The sequence below is a fragment of the Budorcas taxicolor genome, chromosome 19 (assembly GCF_023091745.1).
Source record: "Budorcas taxicolor isolate Tak-1 chromosome 19, Takin1.1, whole genome shotgun sequence".
Lineage (NCBI taxonomy): Eukaryota > Metazoa > Chordata > Mammalia > Artiodactyla > Bovidae > Budorcas > Budorcas taxicolor.
The window spans coordinates 29,445,230-29,464,419 of record NC_068928.1 but is presented as its reverse complement, the minus strand read 5'-3'; the positions used below and the strand labels follow the sequence as shown (position 1 = coordinate 29,464,419).

The following is a 19,190-nucleotide window of genomic DNA, read 5'->3' as shown; positions in this document are numbered from 1 at the left end:
CAGAACAAACACTGCTCCGTACAGTGCCGTTATTTGTAGTTCGGTTCCTTATAACTTGGGAATATAAATTCCAGGGAGTTCGGCCATACTTGACTAGTCCTTGTCACCCTGCACTACTCAAACATCCTAATCATTTTTTTTTTTTCTCTTTAAAGTCAAGCAGTATTTCAAGTGCAATGGGTGCAAAGCGGTCAACGACCGGCCTCCTGGCTGGGCTGGCCGAGGGCGTTTTCTCTTTTCCAAGGCTGGAGGCGCCGGGGGAGGAGCAGCTGCTGCGGGCGCCGAAGCCTGGGGTCCCTGAGCTGTACTCAGGCCTCTCGGCCCAGGACCCGCCGCGAAGCCCAGCCCCGGAGGCTGCCCCCTCCTCCGGCACCTGCCCCATCCCGCGAGCCCGGCCGTCTACCTGGTCGGACCGGCCCGCGAAACCCCCGCCCAGCCCGGTCCGCCCCGCCTCTGGCCGCGAGGAACCACCTACCGCGCGCCAGCTCCTCGGCGAAATGCTCCCTGGCTACCGGATGGGCTACCGCGTCACCATCGAGCGCAGCGGAAAGAGCGGCTCTCCCTCACTTCCGGAGGCGGCGGAAACGGCGCCGGAAGTCGAGGGGCGGGTCAAAGGAGGCGCGGTCTCTCGAGCTCATGGCGGGGCTGTTGCTCGTGCCCGGCTGGATAATGCGGCTTCCGGGCCGCCAAGTTTGGCGTCTCTTGCCTCGCGGTTTCGGGGTTTGCGGCTCAAGGAAGGAGACTGCTAGCGTCTTGCTAGGGCGGCTCTGCGCGAGGCCAGAGGAGGCATGGCGGGCCTCGGGGTTCGCTGCCTGCTGCCTGGGGAGCCGCCCCCTCAGCACTGCAATGCCGCCCCCGCCCGGGTCGTCAGGACCCGAGCGAAAGGGCAGCGGAGACCCCATGCGCCCCTCGAAGCCCGGGGTGAGTACATACCAGAGCCTTGCCTTTGCTAGTCTCGGCTGTCGGTCAGCCCTGCGCCCTTCCCATACCACTTGGTCATGACCTCAGAATCCACGCTACCTGGCTTCAGGTTGACCTCCACTCAGCCTGCTCACCTGAGTCACAGATTCTCACCCCGCGTTCCCCTCCGTTTTGCACGTACCCTCGTCATTAAAGGGGCTTCCCTTGTGGCTCAGCTGGTAAAGAATCCCACCTGATAAAGAATCCGCCTGCAATGCGGGAGATCTGGGTTCGATCCTGGGTTGGGAAGATCCCCTGGAGAAGGGAAAGGCTACCCACTCCAGTATTCTGGCCTGCAGAATTCCATGGACTGTATAGTCCATGGGGTCGCAAAGAGTCGGACACGACTGAGCGACTTTCACTTCCAACATTAAAGAAAGATACCGGACTTGGATTTTAGTTAGCTATTGCGCGAAGAAAATAAGTTTCAGGTTTTTTCAGGGGTTCTCAACCGTAAGTTTGCCATAATTAAAGAGTTAACGTTTTTATAATTTGTCACTCGACTCTCCCTTAAGAGGCTTGGTGTGTTGTATGCTGATACTGAGCAAATGTGCGTCATGGTTGCGTGCTGGGTATGCCTTTTTCCCTTTGGTTTTTCCAGGATTCTAGGACCCCAAAGGAACTTAGGAGCCACTAGGCTGTAGTGATAAGTCAGAGAAGTGGTTATTGGAGCTGGAGGAAGATTAATGAGTTATTTTACTTATCGCGGGACTTGGAAGAAAGTACAAAGAAATAACGATGCCATTTGCAAGAAGTTCCACTTTTAAGTCTCTTCTACTTTGGCTTTGTTACTTCTGGAAACCAGATTTAGGTTCACCTCCCAGATTTATTTGGTTTATTTCTCAGTATCTGCACAAGCAGGTGATTAACTGATTTTTAAATCAGCAGTTGGGATCTCAGTCACACGGGGTAACACTCATGGTGCTTGAACCTTGGATGCTTTTTTCAGGTGAACAGAAATTGATTTAGGGAACGTTCCCTTGGAAAGAAGTGCCTTAGTAATTGTGTTAGGAGCTCAGATGCAACTGTGTTTTTTCATCCCAAGGTACTGTGAAACATCCTGTCTGTTTAACAAGATTGAGGCCTCTGTGTATGTATTTTAGAAACTACTGCAATAAATTTAGTGTAATTAAATGAAGTTTACTAATACTTTTAATTTTGAAATCTCTGCCCTAGTAGCCTGTTTCCTGGAAGTCTTTAGCCATCACATTTGCTATTGGAGGAGCTTTATTGGCTGGAATGAAGTACTTCAAGAAAGAGAAGACGGAGAGTAAGTAGATGCCATCCAGTGAGCTCTTACTATAACCCTTCCTGGCTATGGACTAGCATCTTGGTGGTGGTGGTGTTAAGCTTTGTATCTTGAAATAATTTTATGTTTATGGTAGAGTTGTAAAAATGACAGAGTTCCCACGTATCTTTCACGTTATCCTCAGCTAATGTTAACATCTTGTATAACCGTGGCTATTCACTATACTACAAACTTTATTTGGGTTTCATCCGTTTTCCCACTGTCCTCTCTGTTCAGGGCACACTGTCCAGCTGTGTGGAAAGACTTACGGTGGACAGATTAGGATGCAGATGGTAAGAAGTCCAGAGGGTACAAAGATGACTAAGGTGCAGTCCAGCCATCGAGGCGTGCATTGAGTGAAGCAGACACAGAAGCAAAGGACTTCACTCGATGAGGTTCTGCCCAGCCAGGGGACGTTATGAGAACCTGGGATGGATTAACTCTTGGAGTTTAGAAATTGTTTACAAGAACTTTATATTTTAGTGAGTATTTCAGGACTTTTAAGGTTTGTTTTAGAAGTTTCTAGGAAATCCCTAAAGTATCACTCTGTTTTGATTCTTTAGAGAGTCTCTTTTGAAGCCATTATACAAAGGATAATGTTTATATCTGGGAGTGAGAATATGTAGGCTTTAGAACCTTAGGAATATTAGCACCATACTGATACACAGATATATTTCTTTCATGTAGCAAGCAGTGTTTTACTAATTACAATTTTCATATTTTACTATGCACTTAAGTTGCTTCAGTTTCAAAATGAAACAAACTTGACAAACTAGGAAAGTAATAGTAGAGACAGTTCTAGAAAACCCAAGCTTCTTTTGACTTTAGTTTGGAATTTTCACCTTCTGTTAATAGTCTTGTTTTGTAAAAACTTGTATTATGAAACAGTATTAAAAGTGAGAGTATTTTTGAGATGATGCTGACATGGTCATTTCCAAATACTTTATTGTGTATTTTCTACAAACAAGGACATTCTTCAACGTGACCACAATACAGTCAACAAAATCAGAAAATTACTGCTGTTCAGTCTTCAGATCTTGTTCAAGTTTTGCAAATGATACCCTCCTTTTATTTTTTAAAAATCTTTTGGCCGTTCCTCATAGGATCTTTGTTCCCCTACTAGGGATTGAACCCTCACTCCCTGTAGTGGAAGCGCACAGTCTTAACCTTTGGACTGCCAGGGAAGTCACAACTGTTGCCCTCCTTTTACAGCAGAAAGATCCAGTGTTGAACCACACCTCATAGCTAGTTCTCTCTTTGTTCTCCTTCAGTCTCTAACAGTTTTGCAGCCTTTACCTGACTGTCATGACCTTGACAGCTTGGAAGATTACAGGCCAGTTATTTTTCAGACTGTCCCTTAGTTTGGGTTTTTCTGGTATTTCTCCTGATTAGATTGAGGATGCTGTGTTCTTGTTGCATTTAATCAGGTATCACATGATTTCAATTTGTCCCATTACTGATAAAGTTCAGTCTGATCACTTGATTAAGGTGGTGTCTGTCACTCTTCTCTACTGAAGGTGTAATTGTGTGTTTTGTGATGTCCATTTATGTATGTAAATATGCTGTATTTATGCATGTAAATATTCTGTTCTCCATCAGATTCATTTCATGTATTTATGTCAGTGTGGGCTTTAGTTTGACGCTCCCATTGTCCCAGATTGGTCAATGGGAGTTCCTGCGAACAGACTGTTGTTTCCTTCCAACAGTCCTCCAATATTCTTTTGAGTTCATCCTTAATTCTAGTGTGGTAGAATGTTCTGGGATCGTGTACTTTCTCTGCTTAACCCTGGTACCAGCCATTTCTCTAAAGAGCCTCATTTCCCTTTAGTGGAAGATGATGATATTTGGAAGTCAGGATATGAGCTCATTGCTGTTGGGGTGTGTCCACTCCTGCGTCCTTTTAGTGGACAGAGCTAGGAAAGAGATATACATGTTTATAGCTATATTTACTTCTGTATCTATATGTATTGAAACCGAGAGTTCATATGCTACCTCCCATTTCTTTCCAACATTTCAAGGTTTGTTCTGCTGTCTGTTTCCATCGTCCTAACTCCTTTTCCATTTGTTTTAACTCTTACATTTAACATATTTACTTATTTGATCAGGCTCCTGTATGTAACTAAGGTCACATTGCTTCTGTCCTCTCCCCATGCAGCTGCCCTCCTGCCCTCTCAGGCTCCAACATCACTGCCAGGCCCCCACCTCTCCCACTTGGTCTCAGACATTCTGTTCTGCTGTGACCCTCCTCCACCCCATCATGGCCACACCTAATGGCTAAGGATTGAATTGTTCTGAAAGAGGAAGAAAATTTTTTTTACTGCCTTTTTTTTTATAGTCCTTATTATGTACAATAGCATTTCATTTCATTTTATTTTATGCTTATTTCTCTTAAAATATATATTTTTAAGCTTCTTGGAAACAGGCTCTTTCTTCCACATTTTATGCCCACAGTCATTAATATAGGGTGAACCATAGATCAGGCATTTGAGTGCCTGTGGTTAGATTGACTTTTTTTCCCTCTCCTTCTGTTTGTGTTTTTTTAAGAACTGGAGAAGGAACGGCAGCGGAGCATTGGAAAGCCTTTACTTGGGGGCCCATTTTCCCTCACAACTCATACTGGCGAGCCCAAAACTGATAAGGACTACCTGGGTCAATGGGTATTGATTTATTTTGGTTTTACTCATTGTCCTGATATCTGTCCAGAAGAACTAGAAAAAATGATTCAAGTCGTGGATGAAATAGGTAAGAAAGCTGTCTCATTCTGTAAAAAGTACATGTTTACTTGATACCCTTAAAGTTACTATGTTTTTCATATTCTTATGTTACTGATAGGTGGAGGGTTGTAATTATTCAGTTTGTGAGAACATAATAATCTCAGTGTTAGACTTGTTAGTTGCTGTGATTCCTGTGACCTTATTCTCCACCAAAGAGGAAGTTTGTTTTGATGCTAAACGTTAGATTGCTTAAAAATGTCGGTGTGGTCTGGGTCTCCCTTAACTCTGCCTTGTGTCCTCTGGTTTTTGTAGCCTTTCATCACAGACCGTGCCATTGTCTTTACCCCGGTGACTGCTGGTTAGACTAGGAAATGAATTGTTCCAGGATATTCAGACCTTATTAATAGTTTCCTGGCACTTGAGAAATGGTTGTGGGGGGAGTTGGGGGCGGGAATCCTACAAACACTGGATTGGATTAGAAGTCAGGATGTCCATACGATGTGATTCTGAGTAACAGCATGTCCGCACTGGTGCGGGTGTTTACTAGGATTTGTATCTGATTGCACCACAGACGTGTGTGTACCTGCACTTCCTGAGGCTCATCTCCCCTCCCCTGTTGGTGTTAGCTGTCCCTTTGTGTTGCCTGACCGCCTTGCTGTGCTGCACAATGCTGTGACTGCTACTTGTCTTCTCCCTTAGAACGTAAATAATGACTAACGAGAACTTTATTTCAGACAGAATTCCAACTCTGCCAAATTTAACTCCACTTTTCATCACTATTGACCCAGAGAGGGACACAAAAGAAGCCATCGCCAATTATGTAAAAGGTATTTTTTATTTCCCACACTTCATGTCTGTTTAGTGGTTAGAGCTTTTGAAAGATCAGCTCACTCGAACCTTGCAGTGCCTTATGAGATACAGGACAGGTGGTACCATCACTCGTTGTACAGGTGAATAGAAAGTGGCTCAGAACTGTGACTCTGGCTGGTAAGTAAATTATTTTGTCACAGGGGAAGGGTTGAACTTAGCCTTCATATATCAAAAAGGAAAGAGAGAGCCTTGAGTTGAGAGACCGTAATTGCTTCTGAGCAATTCATCTGGAGCCTCTTGATGAAATGAAAGAAGAGAGTGAAAAAGTTGGCTTAAAATTCAACATTCAGAAAACTAAGATCATGGCATCTGGTCCCATCACTTCATGGCAAATAGATGGGGAAACAATGGAAACAGTGACAGACTTTATTTTCTTGGCTTCCAAAATCACTGCACATGGTGACTGCAGCCATGAAATTAAGACACTTACTCCTTGCAAGAAAAGTTGTGACCAGCCTAGACTGCGTATTAAAAAGCCGAGACATTACTTTGGCAACAAATGTCCATCTAGTCAAAGCTATGGTTTTTCCAGTAGTCATGTATGGATGTGAGAGTTGGACTATAAAGAAAGCTGAGTGCTGAAGAATTGATGCTTTTGAACTGTGGTGTTGGAGAAGACTCTTGACAGTCCCTTGGACAGCAAGGAGATCCAACCAGTCAATCCTAAAGGAAATCAGTCCTGAATATTCATTGGAAGGACTGATGCTGAAGTTGAAACTCCAATACTTTGGCCACCTGATGCGAAGAACTGACTCATTGGAAAAGACCCTGATGCTAGGAAAGATTGAAGGCAGGAAGAGAAAGGGATTGCAGAGGATGAGATGGTTGGAAGGCATCACTGACTCGATGGACATAAATTTGAGTGAACTCTGGGAGTTGGTGATGGACAGGAAAGCCTGGTGTGCTGTAGTCCATAGGGTCGCGAAGAGTCGGACATGACTGAGCTATTGAACTGAACTGAAGTTCAGTTGCTTTGATTCCAGCTCAGAACCTCATTCTCCATTTTGTAAAATTAGGGCAAACATGCATTCTTGGAGTATGTTCATTGGGAGATTAAAGAAAAATAACTAAATATAAACCCATTTTTGAACTCAGTGCATATTTTACAAATCTAAAGTATAAATGATAAACACATAGCTGTTTTAAGGAAGAATTTCAGTTCAAACATCTCAACTTGTACTTAAAGCCTATTAGAAGGTACTTTTAAAGGCTGGAAATTATGGTAGATTTAAGGGTGAAAATTTAGATTCTTATGAGTTTGGGTAATTTCTCTGAATTCAAATTTTTTCAGCTAAAAAAAGTGATGAGAACACAGTATTGTAAATCTGCCGTAATTAAATATAATTCAAGTGAGAAAATATGTAAAAGGAAAGAAGAGAATGACTTGTTAAAATTTGTGTGATTAAACACTGGAAGCAAAAAAATAATAATGAGTAAAAATCTGATCAGACAGGTTTTGTGGTTATACTAGTGTGTGGAACATGGGTGCTTAAAAATCAGGAATTTCGATTTTAATTATGGTGAAATTGATTTAAGCTATTGGTCAGAAGGACTAATGAATTGTTTTCTAATTACTTTTATTATATGACACCTAATACATATCCTTGAGAACTTTGAGTCATTTTCAGATGTGTTTTATGAAAGACCTGCTGTATGTTTTGTTATTTAACACATGTAATGAGAGATGGTTGATATATAAAAAGAGTACTTAAAGTACAGCATGCTGCTGCTGCTGCTAAGTCGCTTCAGTCGTGTCCAACTCTGTGTGACCCCATAGACGGCAGCCCACCAGGCTTCCCTGTCCCTGGGATTCTCCAGGCAAGAACACTGGAGTGGGTTGCCATTTCCTTCTCCAGTGCATGAAAAGTGAAAGTGAAGTCGCTCAGTAATGTCTGACTCTTAGCAACCCCATGGACTGCAGCCTACCAGGCTCTTCCATCCGTGGGATTTTCCAGGCAAGAGTACTGGAGTGGGGTGCCATTGCCTTCTCTGAAAGTACAGCATAGTGTGTTCCTTTTGACACATGGAACTCGGGACATCATCACCACAGTCCGAGTGAACGTATCCATCATCCCCGTCAGCTTCCATGTGTCCTTGCTGTTGATGTCTCTCCCCTGCACCTACCTTCTATCTCCAGGCAGCCACTTATCTGCTTTCTGTCGATACAGATTAGTTTTCTAATCAGATTTATAAGTTTATGTAAATGGGATTATACAGTATATGCTGTTTTTTTTTTAATGACTTCCTTCAGTATAATTATGTTGAGATTCATCCATGTTGGCTCAGACAGCAAAGAGCCAGCCTGCAGTGCAGGAGACCTGGGTTCGATCCCTGAATCAGGAAGATCCCCTGAAGAAGAAAATGGCAACCCACTCCAGTATTCTTGCTGGAAAATCCCATGGATGGAGGGGCCTGGTGGGCTACACCCCATGGGGTCACAAAGAGTCAGACATTACTGAGCGACTGACACACATACACAGACACACACCTTCAGTATAATTGTGTTGGGATTCATCCATGTTATGGTGTGCATCAATAGTTTATTCATTGTTATTGTTCAGTAGTATCCCATTGATGCACACTGGAGTTATTTCCAGTCTCTGATCCTTACAAATAAAGCTGTTGAGAGCACTCGTGTGCACCTCTTTGTGTGGGCGCATGCCTTCATTGCCCTTGAGTAAATACCTCGGAGTGGAGTGGCTAGGTCAAGTAATAGGTGAGTGCTTAACTTTTTAAGAAGCTGGCAGACTTTTTCCCAAAGTGGTTGTGCATTTTTACACTCCCACTGGCACCATATGAGAGCTCCAGCTCCTCCACACCCTTTCCCCACTTGGTAGGGTCAGTCTTTTTAATTTTAGCTGCTTCAGTAGGTGTTCTGGTGGTGTCTCATTGTGGTTTTAATAATGCATTTCCCTTAATAACTTTTAATATTAAGCATCTTTTCATGCTGTTGCTTGCCATCTATATATCTTTGGTAAAGTGTCTCCACATCTCTTTTTCATTTTTATGGAGCTGTTTGTTTTATTTTACTTAAGTATTTGCTTATTATTTATATTCCTGATTAAAGTCTTTTATTAGGTGCATGATTTGCTGATATTTCCTTTTAGCCTGTGGCTTGTCATGTCAGCCGTGTATTTTGAAGAGCAGTTTCCATTTTGGAGGGCTTCCCTTGTGAGTCAGCTGGTAAAGAATCTGCCTGCAGTGCAAGAGACCTGGGTTCGGTCCTTGGGTTGGGAAGATCCCCTGGAGAAGGGAAAGGCTACCCACTCCAGTATTCTGGCCTGGAGAATTCCATGGACTGTATATTCATAAACCCAACTGAGTGACTTTAACTTTTCACTTCATACTTCCATTTTGGAGAAGTTCCATCTATTAGTTTGTTCTTTTATATTAATGGATAATTTTTTTGGTTTCATCTGTGAGAAATACTTGTCTAACCCAAGGTTACAAAGGATTATTTTCTTACTGAAGTTTTAGAATTTTTATTATAAGCAAAATTTATATCCACAGCTTACAGGTTTGTCAGAAATTGGAGCAATAGCATTGTTATTTTTTAAAAGCAGGTGTAACTCATTGGGTAATAAATGATCTCAAATTTAAATATGATGATAAAAATGATCTCAAATTTAAAAGTCATACTGACTTTTACTTACCATCACATACTAACCAAACTTAGGTATCCCCAAATGAGTAGATGTTTGAGTTGCTGTACCTAATGGAAATACCAAGACCCTATGGTAATATTCTTCATTAGTCAGTACAGTGGTTGATGATGATACCATTTCTAGTTGCATTTGGGGAGAATTCTAAGTATTTAAATTGATATTTAGAAAATTACTGGAGTTTCAGCAATTGTTTTAAAAGGTTTGGATGTGCAGCTAGTTCAGGCTTCACTTAGCTTCTCTTCATTTACTCAGAGGATGGGGAAGTAAGACAGACCACCTTGCTTTTTTAGTTTCTGAGCAGTTTTTCAGTTTAGAATGAGTTAGACCAGAGGATGATAATGAGCTTCTCCCTTTGAAAGAAAGTGCTGCTGTTAAATGCTGGACTCAGCTCAATGGTCAGATGAATCCAAGTGTTGTAAGTGACTTCCCCAGCTTACTTACGCAAATTCCAAAAACTTAATCGCAAATGCATGCTGTGAGATTATGTGCTGGAAAATGAGGCACAGTTATTTTGACTTGGCATGAACTAATCATCAGCCAAGTTTTTTCTCATGATGCAATGGAAAACTGTCATGCTTAATTCATAAGAATATCTTTAAATTCCAGCATATCTCAGAACTTTACCTAAATGTTTAAAAACAACTAAATTAACAAAAGTTAAGACACATAATTAAAACACATTGCTTCCAGCTTTATCAGATAATCATGAAAGGATTTGACATACATTATCAAGAACTTTTGGTTTCATTGCTCTTCTCTATTAATACCCTGTTTTAAGTTTCATTGATTTCCGCTCTAATTCTCTTTTGCATACTTTGGATTTAATTTGCTCTTTTTCTAGATCCTAAGGTAGGAACTTACAGGTTTTATGTCTTCTTTTCTACTATATGCATTCAATAAGTTGTGTTTCCTTTTTGATTTTTAAGTTTCTCTTGAGATTTCTTCTTTGGCCCATGTGTTGTTTAGAAGTGTGTTTAATTTCCATGTGTTTTGGGGATTTTCCAGATATCTTTCTGCTACTGATTTCTGGTTTAATTCCAGTGTGGTCTGTCTTGGTGAGTGTGACACATATCACAGGAAATTTTTCATTTGTTTTAGATGAATTTCTTCTTTGAAACATGAAAAACCGTTTAGGGACTCGCAGGAAGAAAGTGGCAGTACCTTTATAACTGTTCTTTGAAGTAGGGATGGTTGTTTTCTGCCTCTTCTTTTTCACTGTCTTTCTCATTTTTTATTTAGAATTTTCTCCCAAACTGATTGGCTTGACTGGCACAAAAGAAGAGATCGATCAAGTGGCCAGAGCATTCAGAGTGTACTACAGCCCTGGCCCCAAGGACGAAGATGAGGACTACATAGTAAGTAAATGCTCAGTTTCAGTACCTGGACGGGCTCCCAGGCCTCAGACATTTACAAGCTTTCCATGGCGACTGGCTTTAAAAGCAAAATGAAAGCGGTAAATAATCTGAGATGATAGCAAATTCCTTAATAACTAGGGATGCTTGAGAGGATAGAAGAGTATATGTAGTTTTTGAAGGATGATTAATTTATATTTTTTGTTCTAATAGTTTATTTAATTGCCTGCTTTTCTCATGGCACATAAAATTGTAGAGCAGTATATTAAAATCTGGGATATCTTAAATTCACTAGAGATAAAATAATCATTTTGGGCAAAGCACATTTTTAGTTTATAAACACTATCGGTTCTCTCTGCCCTCTAATGAAGAGGTTTAAGAAATATACTCCTTTTGAGAAGTATTAGGCCTTAGGGACCTGCATTTTTGGGTTGAGTGAGTAAGAATTCTGAAAACCAAGAGAAAAGAAAGCCATAGACAGTTACTTTTTCTAAGATTTCTTTTCATACCAACTTTATACACTTGCATAATTTTGTATTTAGTTGCGTTTGCAACTGTTATGCTCTGCGTAATTAGGTCTTCAATATGCTATTTAAAAATGAAGAACAAATTCTATTAGGTGGTTCTTCTGCAGCCCTTACGTTAGAGAGCTGTCTTCACATTCATCAGCAGACCCAGGAGTCTCAGTCATCTTGTTCCTCTTCTTGTCAGTGGTTTCTCAGTGCAGCGTAAGCACCACCCCTACCCACCCAGTCTCCTTTCCAACGTGGACATACTTCCCTATCACATGAAGGGCTTAATTGTGTTTTAATATTTCAAGATTTTTTCTCAGTTGTCATGCTCTATTTTCTCTGTAATATTCTTGTGACAAAGTGATGAATCATAAGAGACGTTCCAGCTGCAGAGCTGGTCTTGTAGAAAGACAGTCAGGACCCTGAATCCCTGGTGTGCCAGCAGCGCCATGGCCAGCTTCCAGGAGGATGTGCAGAGGGAGCGTCTCACTGCAGTGCTGCCTCTACAGCCCACTGCGATTTCCCCACCACCTTTGGACCCGGAGCATATGGGCGCCCCATGCTTTGGCCTAAATTGAAGGTGTGTTTCTGGTCCCTTTGCCTTAAACTCACATAGTAATCTTATTTTTAGTTCTGGTGCCTCATAGACTTAGGGAAACTTGAGTTCATGGGAGAAAAAGAGAAAAACCAGCATTTTTTCTTACACTCTAAGTTTAAGCAAAGTATGAGGACTTAGTGTGGTTTTCTCTTGTCACACTAACAGCATGAGAAGAAGCCAAGGAGAAAGGAGAGCTTTTCAGACTTCTATATCTTTCTGTAAAATAGAGTTGTACTCACTGGTTTTGAGCTTAACTTATGATAATAGTGGGAGCATTTGAGATAGTCAGTCAGACTTCCAGGGTTGAACAGCTTTATTAAACATACACACAGTTGTCAACTAGTTAACACTCTTTAGTCTTATGCTTATAGCTCATAATCCTAAAGTTAAATTTTACAGATGAGACCAAACAACCTAAAATACTCAGTTAAAGCATTCAGCTAATGTTAAGAGATACTTTGCTGAACCCAGAGCACTGCTTACCACAAGAATGATTTGGGTCACGCTGCTGTCAGACACCCACCTCTATCGTCAACTGACCCTCATCGTTTTTTATTTAAAATACCTTGAGGGAATTCCCTGGTGGTCCAGTGGACTGACCCTCATTGTTTTTTATTTAAAATACCTTGAGGGAATTCCCTGGTGGTCCAGTGGTTAGTACTCCATGGTTTCATTACAAGGGCCAGAGTTCAGTCCCTGGTTGGGGAACTAAGATCCCACAGGTTGAGCAGTGTGGTAGATGGTAGATAGGCAGACAGACAGATAAAAATACTTGGAAAGCTTTGAGCTGGTTGGTCTTCACATAGTAAGAGTGCATCTTTCCTTGTCTGACCATAACCAGCAGTGAAAGGCAAGGTGCCAGTGAGCTCATAAACATAAACCAAACACAGGTGCTGAGATTTGTACCCTAAGATAGCCATGCAGATAATCCAGAATATGGGTATTAATCTTTTGATCTTTAAAATGTGAATATTTAAATCTTGTGGAGATTTCTTAAGCCCTCTAGAACCCGTCTGAGACCCATTTTGAGAAATAAATACTGATCTACTACCATAGAATGGGATGTTTTGATAAGAATCAGCGAGTTCACTGCTATACACTTGCAAAATCAGCCAGTAGGAGGAGACATTCTCCAGCATCTTGGTTTCTTTCATACTAGTGTTATTCTGTTCCTTGAGATGGTAGGGGAACTTAAGATTTAAGGACATGCAGGGAGTGAGGGAGTAGTTTAAGATGGAGAGGTAAAGGAATGAGATTTTCTTAATCTCAGTAGCAACAGAGATGAGCTTCTGGCTTTGAATGCTTGTGGCATCCTTAGACCCATAGTGTGCATACCCTGAACATGCTACACATTCCTGACAGCTAAGTGTGCAAGCCATCGTATGATATGTGTAATGTTGTATTATTTTCTAAGTGTTAGTTAGAAAATACTTTTGGAAAAGAATACACGTGGCTTCAAACCTGAGATGTTTAGTCTTAAAAAAAGAAGTGTGAGTTGTATAATGTGATGTCATCTTTCACCTGTTGGATCAGAAAGGCCAAATATATTGTCATGATCTTATTTACGGAAAGAGAAAATAAAGTGAAATTGGACCCACTGGCACTTCCATGCCTTGTTGATGGGATTCAACTGATACGCCCTCTTCGGAAGGCCATTTGTATTATCATCAGCATTTAAAGCATTTAAATACTTTTTAGGTTAGAGACCCTATTTTTTGGAATCTGCCCTACAGATAAAACCTACAGTGTTGTTTGTAAATGGACTGAAAACCAAGCAACCATCTTTTAGAAGGCTTCTCTACATGTACTGATACAGAACAACATCCAGTATATTGCCAAGTGGGGGAACAAGTATAGTGTGGTGGTGGTTACTCAGTTGTGTCTGACTGTTTGCAACCCCAAGGACTATGGGCCGCCAGGCTCCTCTGTCCCTAGGCTTTCCCAGTTAGGAATACTGGCGTAGGTTGCCGTTTCCCTCTCCAGGGGCTCTTCCCAACCCAGTGATCAAACCTGCATCTCCTGCATTAGCAAGTGGGTTCTTTGCCACTAAGCCACAAGGGAAGCCCCATAATGTGTTGTCACATTTGCATAAAAAGAAATAGGTGGGTATTGACACACTGATAAATGCAAAAGGCTTGTCTGGAAGAATCCAGCAGGACCTGGTGGCAGTGGTGCCCCCGAGGAGAACTTAGGGAGTCTGAAGGAGTGTGTATGTATGTGTACAAACTTGCATGTTAGAATCACTGCGTGGTTGCTCCCCAGCATTCCTACAGAGACGGTGGTGAGACAGTCCAAAGATTTTGGACTTTGGAATGGGGTAGATCTAGGTTCTAAGCTTGCTCTGGCACTTACTAATTATCTCACTTACCCCCCTGGAGCCTGTTTGTCGAGTGCAGAGCAGATAATACCTGTCTCCTGGGTTAAGATGACACGTGGAAGTGCTTGTCAGCAGATGGTAGTGTCCTTTCTCTGCACTAGAAACTACTCAAACTTTACAGTGGAAACATGATAATTTGCTCTGCCCACAACCCCAGTGAACACTGAGATGTGGCCACTGACAAGTCTGACAGTTTGGGTGGGACAGTATTTTTACTGTGTGTAAGAAAATAATTTATATGAGGGATACTCGTAAAATTAAGCCAACGCACGCTGAAATTCTGGTTTTTTAAGGAGAGAGAACAGAATAGAAAGAGTAGGAATAAGGAAGAAATGGGGTGAAAAAAGAAGAGGTGTGAGCTGTGGAGTAGGGCGTCAGGAGACGCCTGGAGGCCTCGATCTGACTCTGTCAGCTGTTTGGAGAAATGCAGGCCCCTGTCCTCCTGAGGCGAGTTACCCCCAGACCCCTGAGAGCAGCAGCTGTCTGAGCCCCTAGGTCTGCATTCTTTCCGATGTGAGTAGGCTAGGACTCTTTCCATTTGCTCTCTCTTTACGAATGTGAGTGTGTGAAAGCATGACAACTTCACAGACATAGCCTGTGTGTCGGGTATATTTGGGGTGTCTCCAGTCTGGTATGTGTGATCACATTCCTGTGTTTGTCTTGCCGAATAGCAGTCAAGCCTGGAATAAACACCAAGGATTCCAAGGGCCAAGTCTTCTGCTCATTTTCATGTTTCCTTTTGAATCGCTAATATCCGAACTAAATACTGTGTTGGAATTTATATATATTATGTGTTTAGTGGTTAGTGTTCTGGGTTTTTTCTCATAAAACATGGCAAGTAGAATTAAGGATGTGATGAATGATAACTAGTTCTTCCAAAAACATAAAAGAACATACCCAAGAACTTAATAAAGGAAGTAATTTCTCACCAACACTTTTAATCCCATGTGATATCTCTTTATGATATGGTTAAGGGGTCAGATAAAATACTTTACTCGTCAACATGGACTCTTTCCAAGCCGGCATCGGTGATCCACAGCTTTGGCTGCTCTGTGAAGGCCAGCAGCAGCCATTTCTTAGAAGTGTGTTCTTTCCTCAGAATTGTGTAGGTGAGTGTGTTAAGGATTGAACTGAAAGAATCCCAAGTTCTCGCTTGATGTGTCAAGCAATAGTTAGGGCAAGTTTCTGAAACAAAAGATTTTAGATAATTTGTAGTTGTGAATTGACTGTAGTAGACTTAGGCCCATTCCATAAATGATGGAAATAATAGATGATGCAGGGGTTAGGACCTTACCTGCAGGATTTACTCAGTACAGTAAGAAGCTTATTTTGGTGAACTTTTTGTCATCTTTCCCCTTTTCTCTGCAGGTGGATCATACAATCATAATGTACTTGATTGGACCAGATGGTGAATTTCTAGATTATTTTGGCCAGAACAAGAAGAATGCAGAAATAGCTGGTTCAATTGCTGCACACATGAGGACACACAGGAAAAAGAGCTAATAACTAACACAGCATGGCCATGCTGTATTCTCCTGCCAAAGAGGAAGGACTTTATCTCCCGTAGGAGCCAATACATACATGTACACACTGCAGCCTGCAGAAAGGCCTTCACACCAGGAGAAAATCTAAATTTTAGACAGGGCATATTACGCTTGGGTTCATCAAGGATGAATTCTTGGAACTGTATAGAGTACAACCCAAAGTCTCCCAAATTGTGGCCTTGAGACCAGAGAACCCAGTTGTCTTGAAACCAATGGAATGGACCTCAAGGAAGGATACAGCTGGAAAAGACACATCCAAGGCATCTCCCCACATGAATGGGGCCCTCTGGTCACGTGGCTGCCTCTCCAGAGTCTTGAGGCCTTGCTCAGACAGGTTGTACTGAATTCCAGGAGGAGTGTTGCTTGCTTTCCTCTTTGAGGTGGCTGATGCAATCAGACCAGGCTCTCTGACATTCATAATTGATCTTTACGCTTGAAAGCATTAGCACAGTCTTCCTTGTGAGTGAGAATCATTGTCATTGTTCGCGGTGTGATCCCCTGTCGGCGGGTGCTGATTTTACTCACAGCGAGGGAATCTGTTGTTGGGGACAAACTATTAGATCGGGTTCCCCAGGGGTCTGTCTTGTGATTTTTAGCAGTATGATGTGTGGGGCTTCCAGGGACCTCCCGGAGGGCATGAGGATATGGACCATGAGTGTGTACGGAGTACCTGCCTGCCTGTGCTAGACTGCACTTGTCTGAGATAAAGGTGTGCTCAGCTTTGCAGCTTGGACAAGCATGGCCTTTCTCATGGGTGCAGAGATGACAGCTTACAGCTCTTGGGGCTGGTAGGTAGGTGCTTGTTAAAGTGCAGGCGCCCGGGCCCAGGGCTGGGTTCACACCTGCCTCCCAGGTTCCTCTGATGCAATGGCTGGGGACTGGGGCCTCGAGAGGCTGTTTTAAGGGTCAGGGGGATGTGGGGAAGGCAGGTTTGGATCTGGGTGAGGACTCTGCTCATCTTTGGCGTATCCATCCACAAAGTGCTGGAGTCACAGCCATTAAGGGAAATGCTGGCTTTTGTTTCAGAATTTAACTTCCCTGGAGTCTGGACTTGACTGTCTTATCACTGTTCTCCACCTGAAGCTGCTGCAGAGCCTTTGCCAGCCTCCACACACTCTGACAGGTGTGGTGCCTCGTCAGACATGGACTTTCCCTTCACATCAGTTCTGTGCATGTGACATGGCTCTATCTTTTGGTTTTTAAATCCTCTTCTCAATACTTAAGTTAAACCTACTACAGATATTTACATGAAGGGGTGTGAAGAAAGTCAAACTCTGGAGCTGTTCTGGGCTGAACTGTATCCCCTGGATTCGTATGTTCGTTGAAGTTCTAACCCCAGTCCCTCAGAATGAGACTCTGAGGAGACAGGGTCTCTCAGAAGTTAAAATGAGGCCTTTCAGGTGGGCCCTCATCCAACATTCTTGTTGTTCTTACAAGAAGAGATTGGGACACAAGCCGAGAGAAGACCACGTGAAGACACGGAGAGAGGCCTTCAGAAACAAGCCCTGCCCATCCCTTGATCAGGGGCTTCTGGCCACCAGAGCTGTGAGACAGCATCTCTTCAAGAGCTGGGGCAGTCATGCTTTGTGACAGCACCTAGTGGGCTGCCACAGTGCCATTCTCCCTTTGGCGCCTTCATACAAAACTACCCAGATTTAGTTTATATAAACTTAGCTGCAGGCAGAAGTCAATTGGTTTGGGATGACTTTCCTAGGAACCTTGTCAAGAAAGCGAGAAACTTAAAAGAACCTGGTCTCCTGCATTGCAGGCAGATTCTTTACACTTTGAACCACAGTGGAAGCCCCAGTAAAAGCCTAGTCTCACATAACAAAGAAGATCTTAAGTATCTGAAATGCCAGACATTTAAAAAGATGGTCTGTTTTAAGCCACAGAGCATTTGTGCAGATCGCTTTGCAGCAGCTTATGCCAGAGAAAATTCAGTCTTCATTCTCAGCTGTTGTAGGTTAGAGCCTGTGTCATGATCCAGAAAAGGAACAGAAGCTTTTGAAAAAGGCCGTTTATTTTCTGTTCATTCCAGTGTCAAGTTTAAAGGCTTAGAAGTTGGACAGAGGACCTCAGAGATGACGTCCAAATGTCTCTATGCAGGAGGGGGCGCTCCCAGAGATGAAGTGCTGGCCTCACTCCTAAATCTGCATTAGAAGTTGGGTCCCAGTTTGTGGTCAGGTCCCTGCCTGTCCCAGGGCTGTGGGGTGCCTATGAAAGTGAAAGCTGCTCCGTTGTGTCCAACTCTTTACAACCCCGTGGACTATACAGTCCATGGAATTCTCCAGGCCAGAATACTGGAGTGGGTAGCCTTTTCCTTCTCCAGGGGATCTTCCCAACCCAGGGATCGATCCCAGTTCTGCATTGCAGGCAGATTCTTTACCAGCTGAGCCGCAAGGGAAGCACGGGGTGCTCATAGGGGCTAGACAAAAGCTGATGCAGGGAGGGGGTACACTGCCCATGGGGCACCTGTTCATTGTAAGCCTCAGGAAATTAAAGTCAAGGCTGCCTCTCAATACAGTACCACTTGGCAAACCTTGACCTGGGTGGGTTGTGTTTTTGCTGGACTTCAGTGGAATTACTATTTTAAGAAATGGGATTTATTTGAAAATTATAAGAATCCTGTCCATGCAGCAGGCCTGAAAGTACTGTGTGCACCTGGCTGTCGGTGAGACAGCTGATACGTCAGGTGTCAAAGCTGAGACTCGCTGATACCAGTAAAAACGCTGTGCGGGCTGACAGCTGATGTGAACCCAGTAAATGGTGTGAATTTGTGAATGTCTGCTTAAGAGATTATGAAATGTCTTACGTTGTTTTAAATATAAGGTTAAAAGAAATTGAAATTTTCAGATCACCAGTACTGCTCTAAATAATGTCTTTTTTTGCAGATGGCACAGTTTAAGTTGTATGAGTGTGTGTATGTTGCAAGAACTACCCTTTCAAAGACCAGTCACACAAGCATTCTTCATCCATTGGGCTAATAGATTTTACCTGTGGTTCTTAGTTACATTACTCTATAGAGATATGGGTGGTTATTCCTATTAATGAGGTGCAATTAATAACCTCTTTAGCCATATGTTCCCCTTTAGAACCTACAGGTTGTTTTCTATTCATTTTAAGACTGTATTTTAAAGTTGATTAATCTTTCCATGATTGTAACATAAACATCTGTAATATTCAGAAAAGTTGGAATGTTTAAGTCAGCATTGTTCCCCCACCAGGAAACTTTAGATGCATTTCCTTTGAATCTTCAACTTTAGTCTTTGTACTGGAAATCCACCAACATGTCCCTTTAAAAATTAAACAT

General features: G+C 42.5%; 1 protein-coding gene across 1 annotated transcript; it reads left to right on the top strand.

The window, feature by feature from the left end:
- Positions 1-636: 636 nt before the first annotated feature.
- LOC128064736 (protein SCO1 homolog, mitochondrial) lies at positions 637-18,855 on the top strand. The gene is made up of 6 exons (XM_052657659.1): positions 637-921; positions 2,140-2,230; positions 4,793-4,990; positions 5,697-5,789; positions 10,737-10,852; positions 15,705-18,855. The coding sequence occupies exons 1-6, from the start codon at positions 637-639 to the stop codon at positions 15,837-15,839; spliced, it is 918 nt and encodes a 305-aa protein (XP_052513619.1). The 3' UTR covers positions 15,840-18,855.
- Positions 18,856-19,190: the final 335 nt, after the last annotated feature.

Coding starts and splice junctions, on each gene's coding strand:
- LOC128064736 (XM_052657659.1), top strand. CDS start 637: ATGGCGGGGCTGTTGCTCGTGCCCGGCTGGATAATGCGGCTTCCGGGC. Junction 922..2,139: donor TGCGCCCCTCGAAGCCCGGG/GTGAGTACATAC, acceptor CTGCCCTAGTAG/CCTGTTTCCTGGAAGTCTTT. Junction 2,231..4,792: donor CAAGAAAGAGAAGACGGAGA/GTAAGTAGATGC, acceptor TGTTTTTTTAAG/AACTGGAGAAGGAACGGCAG.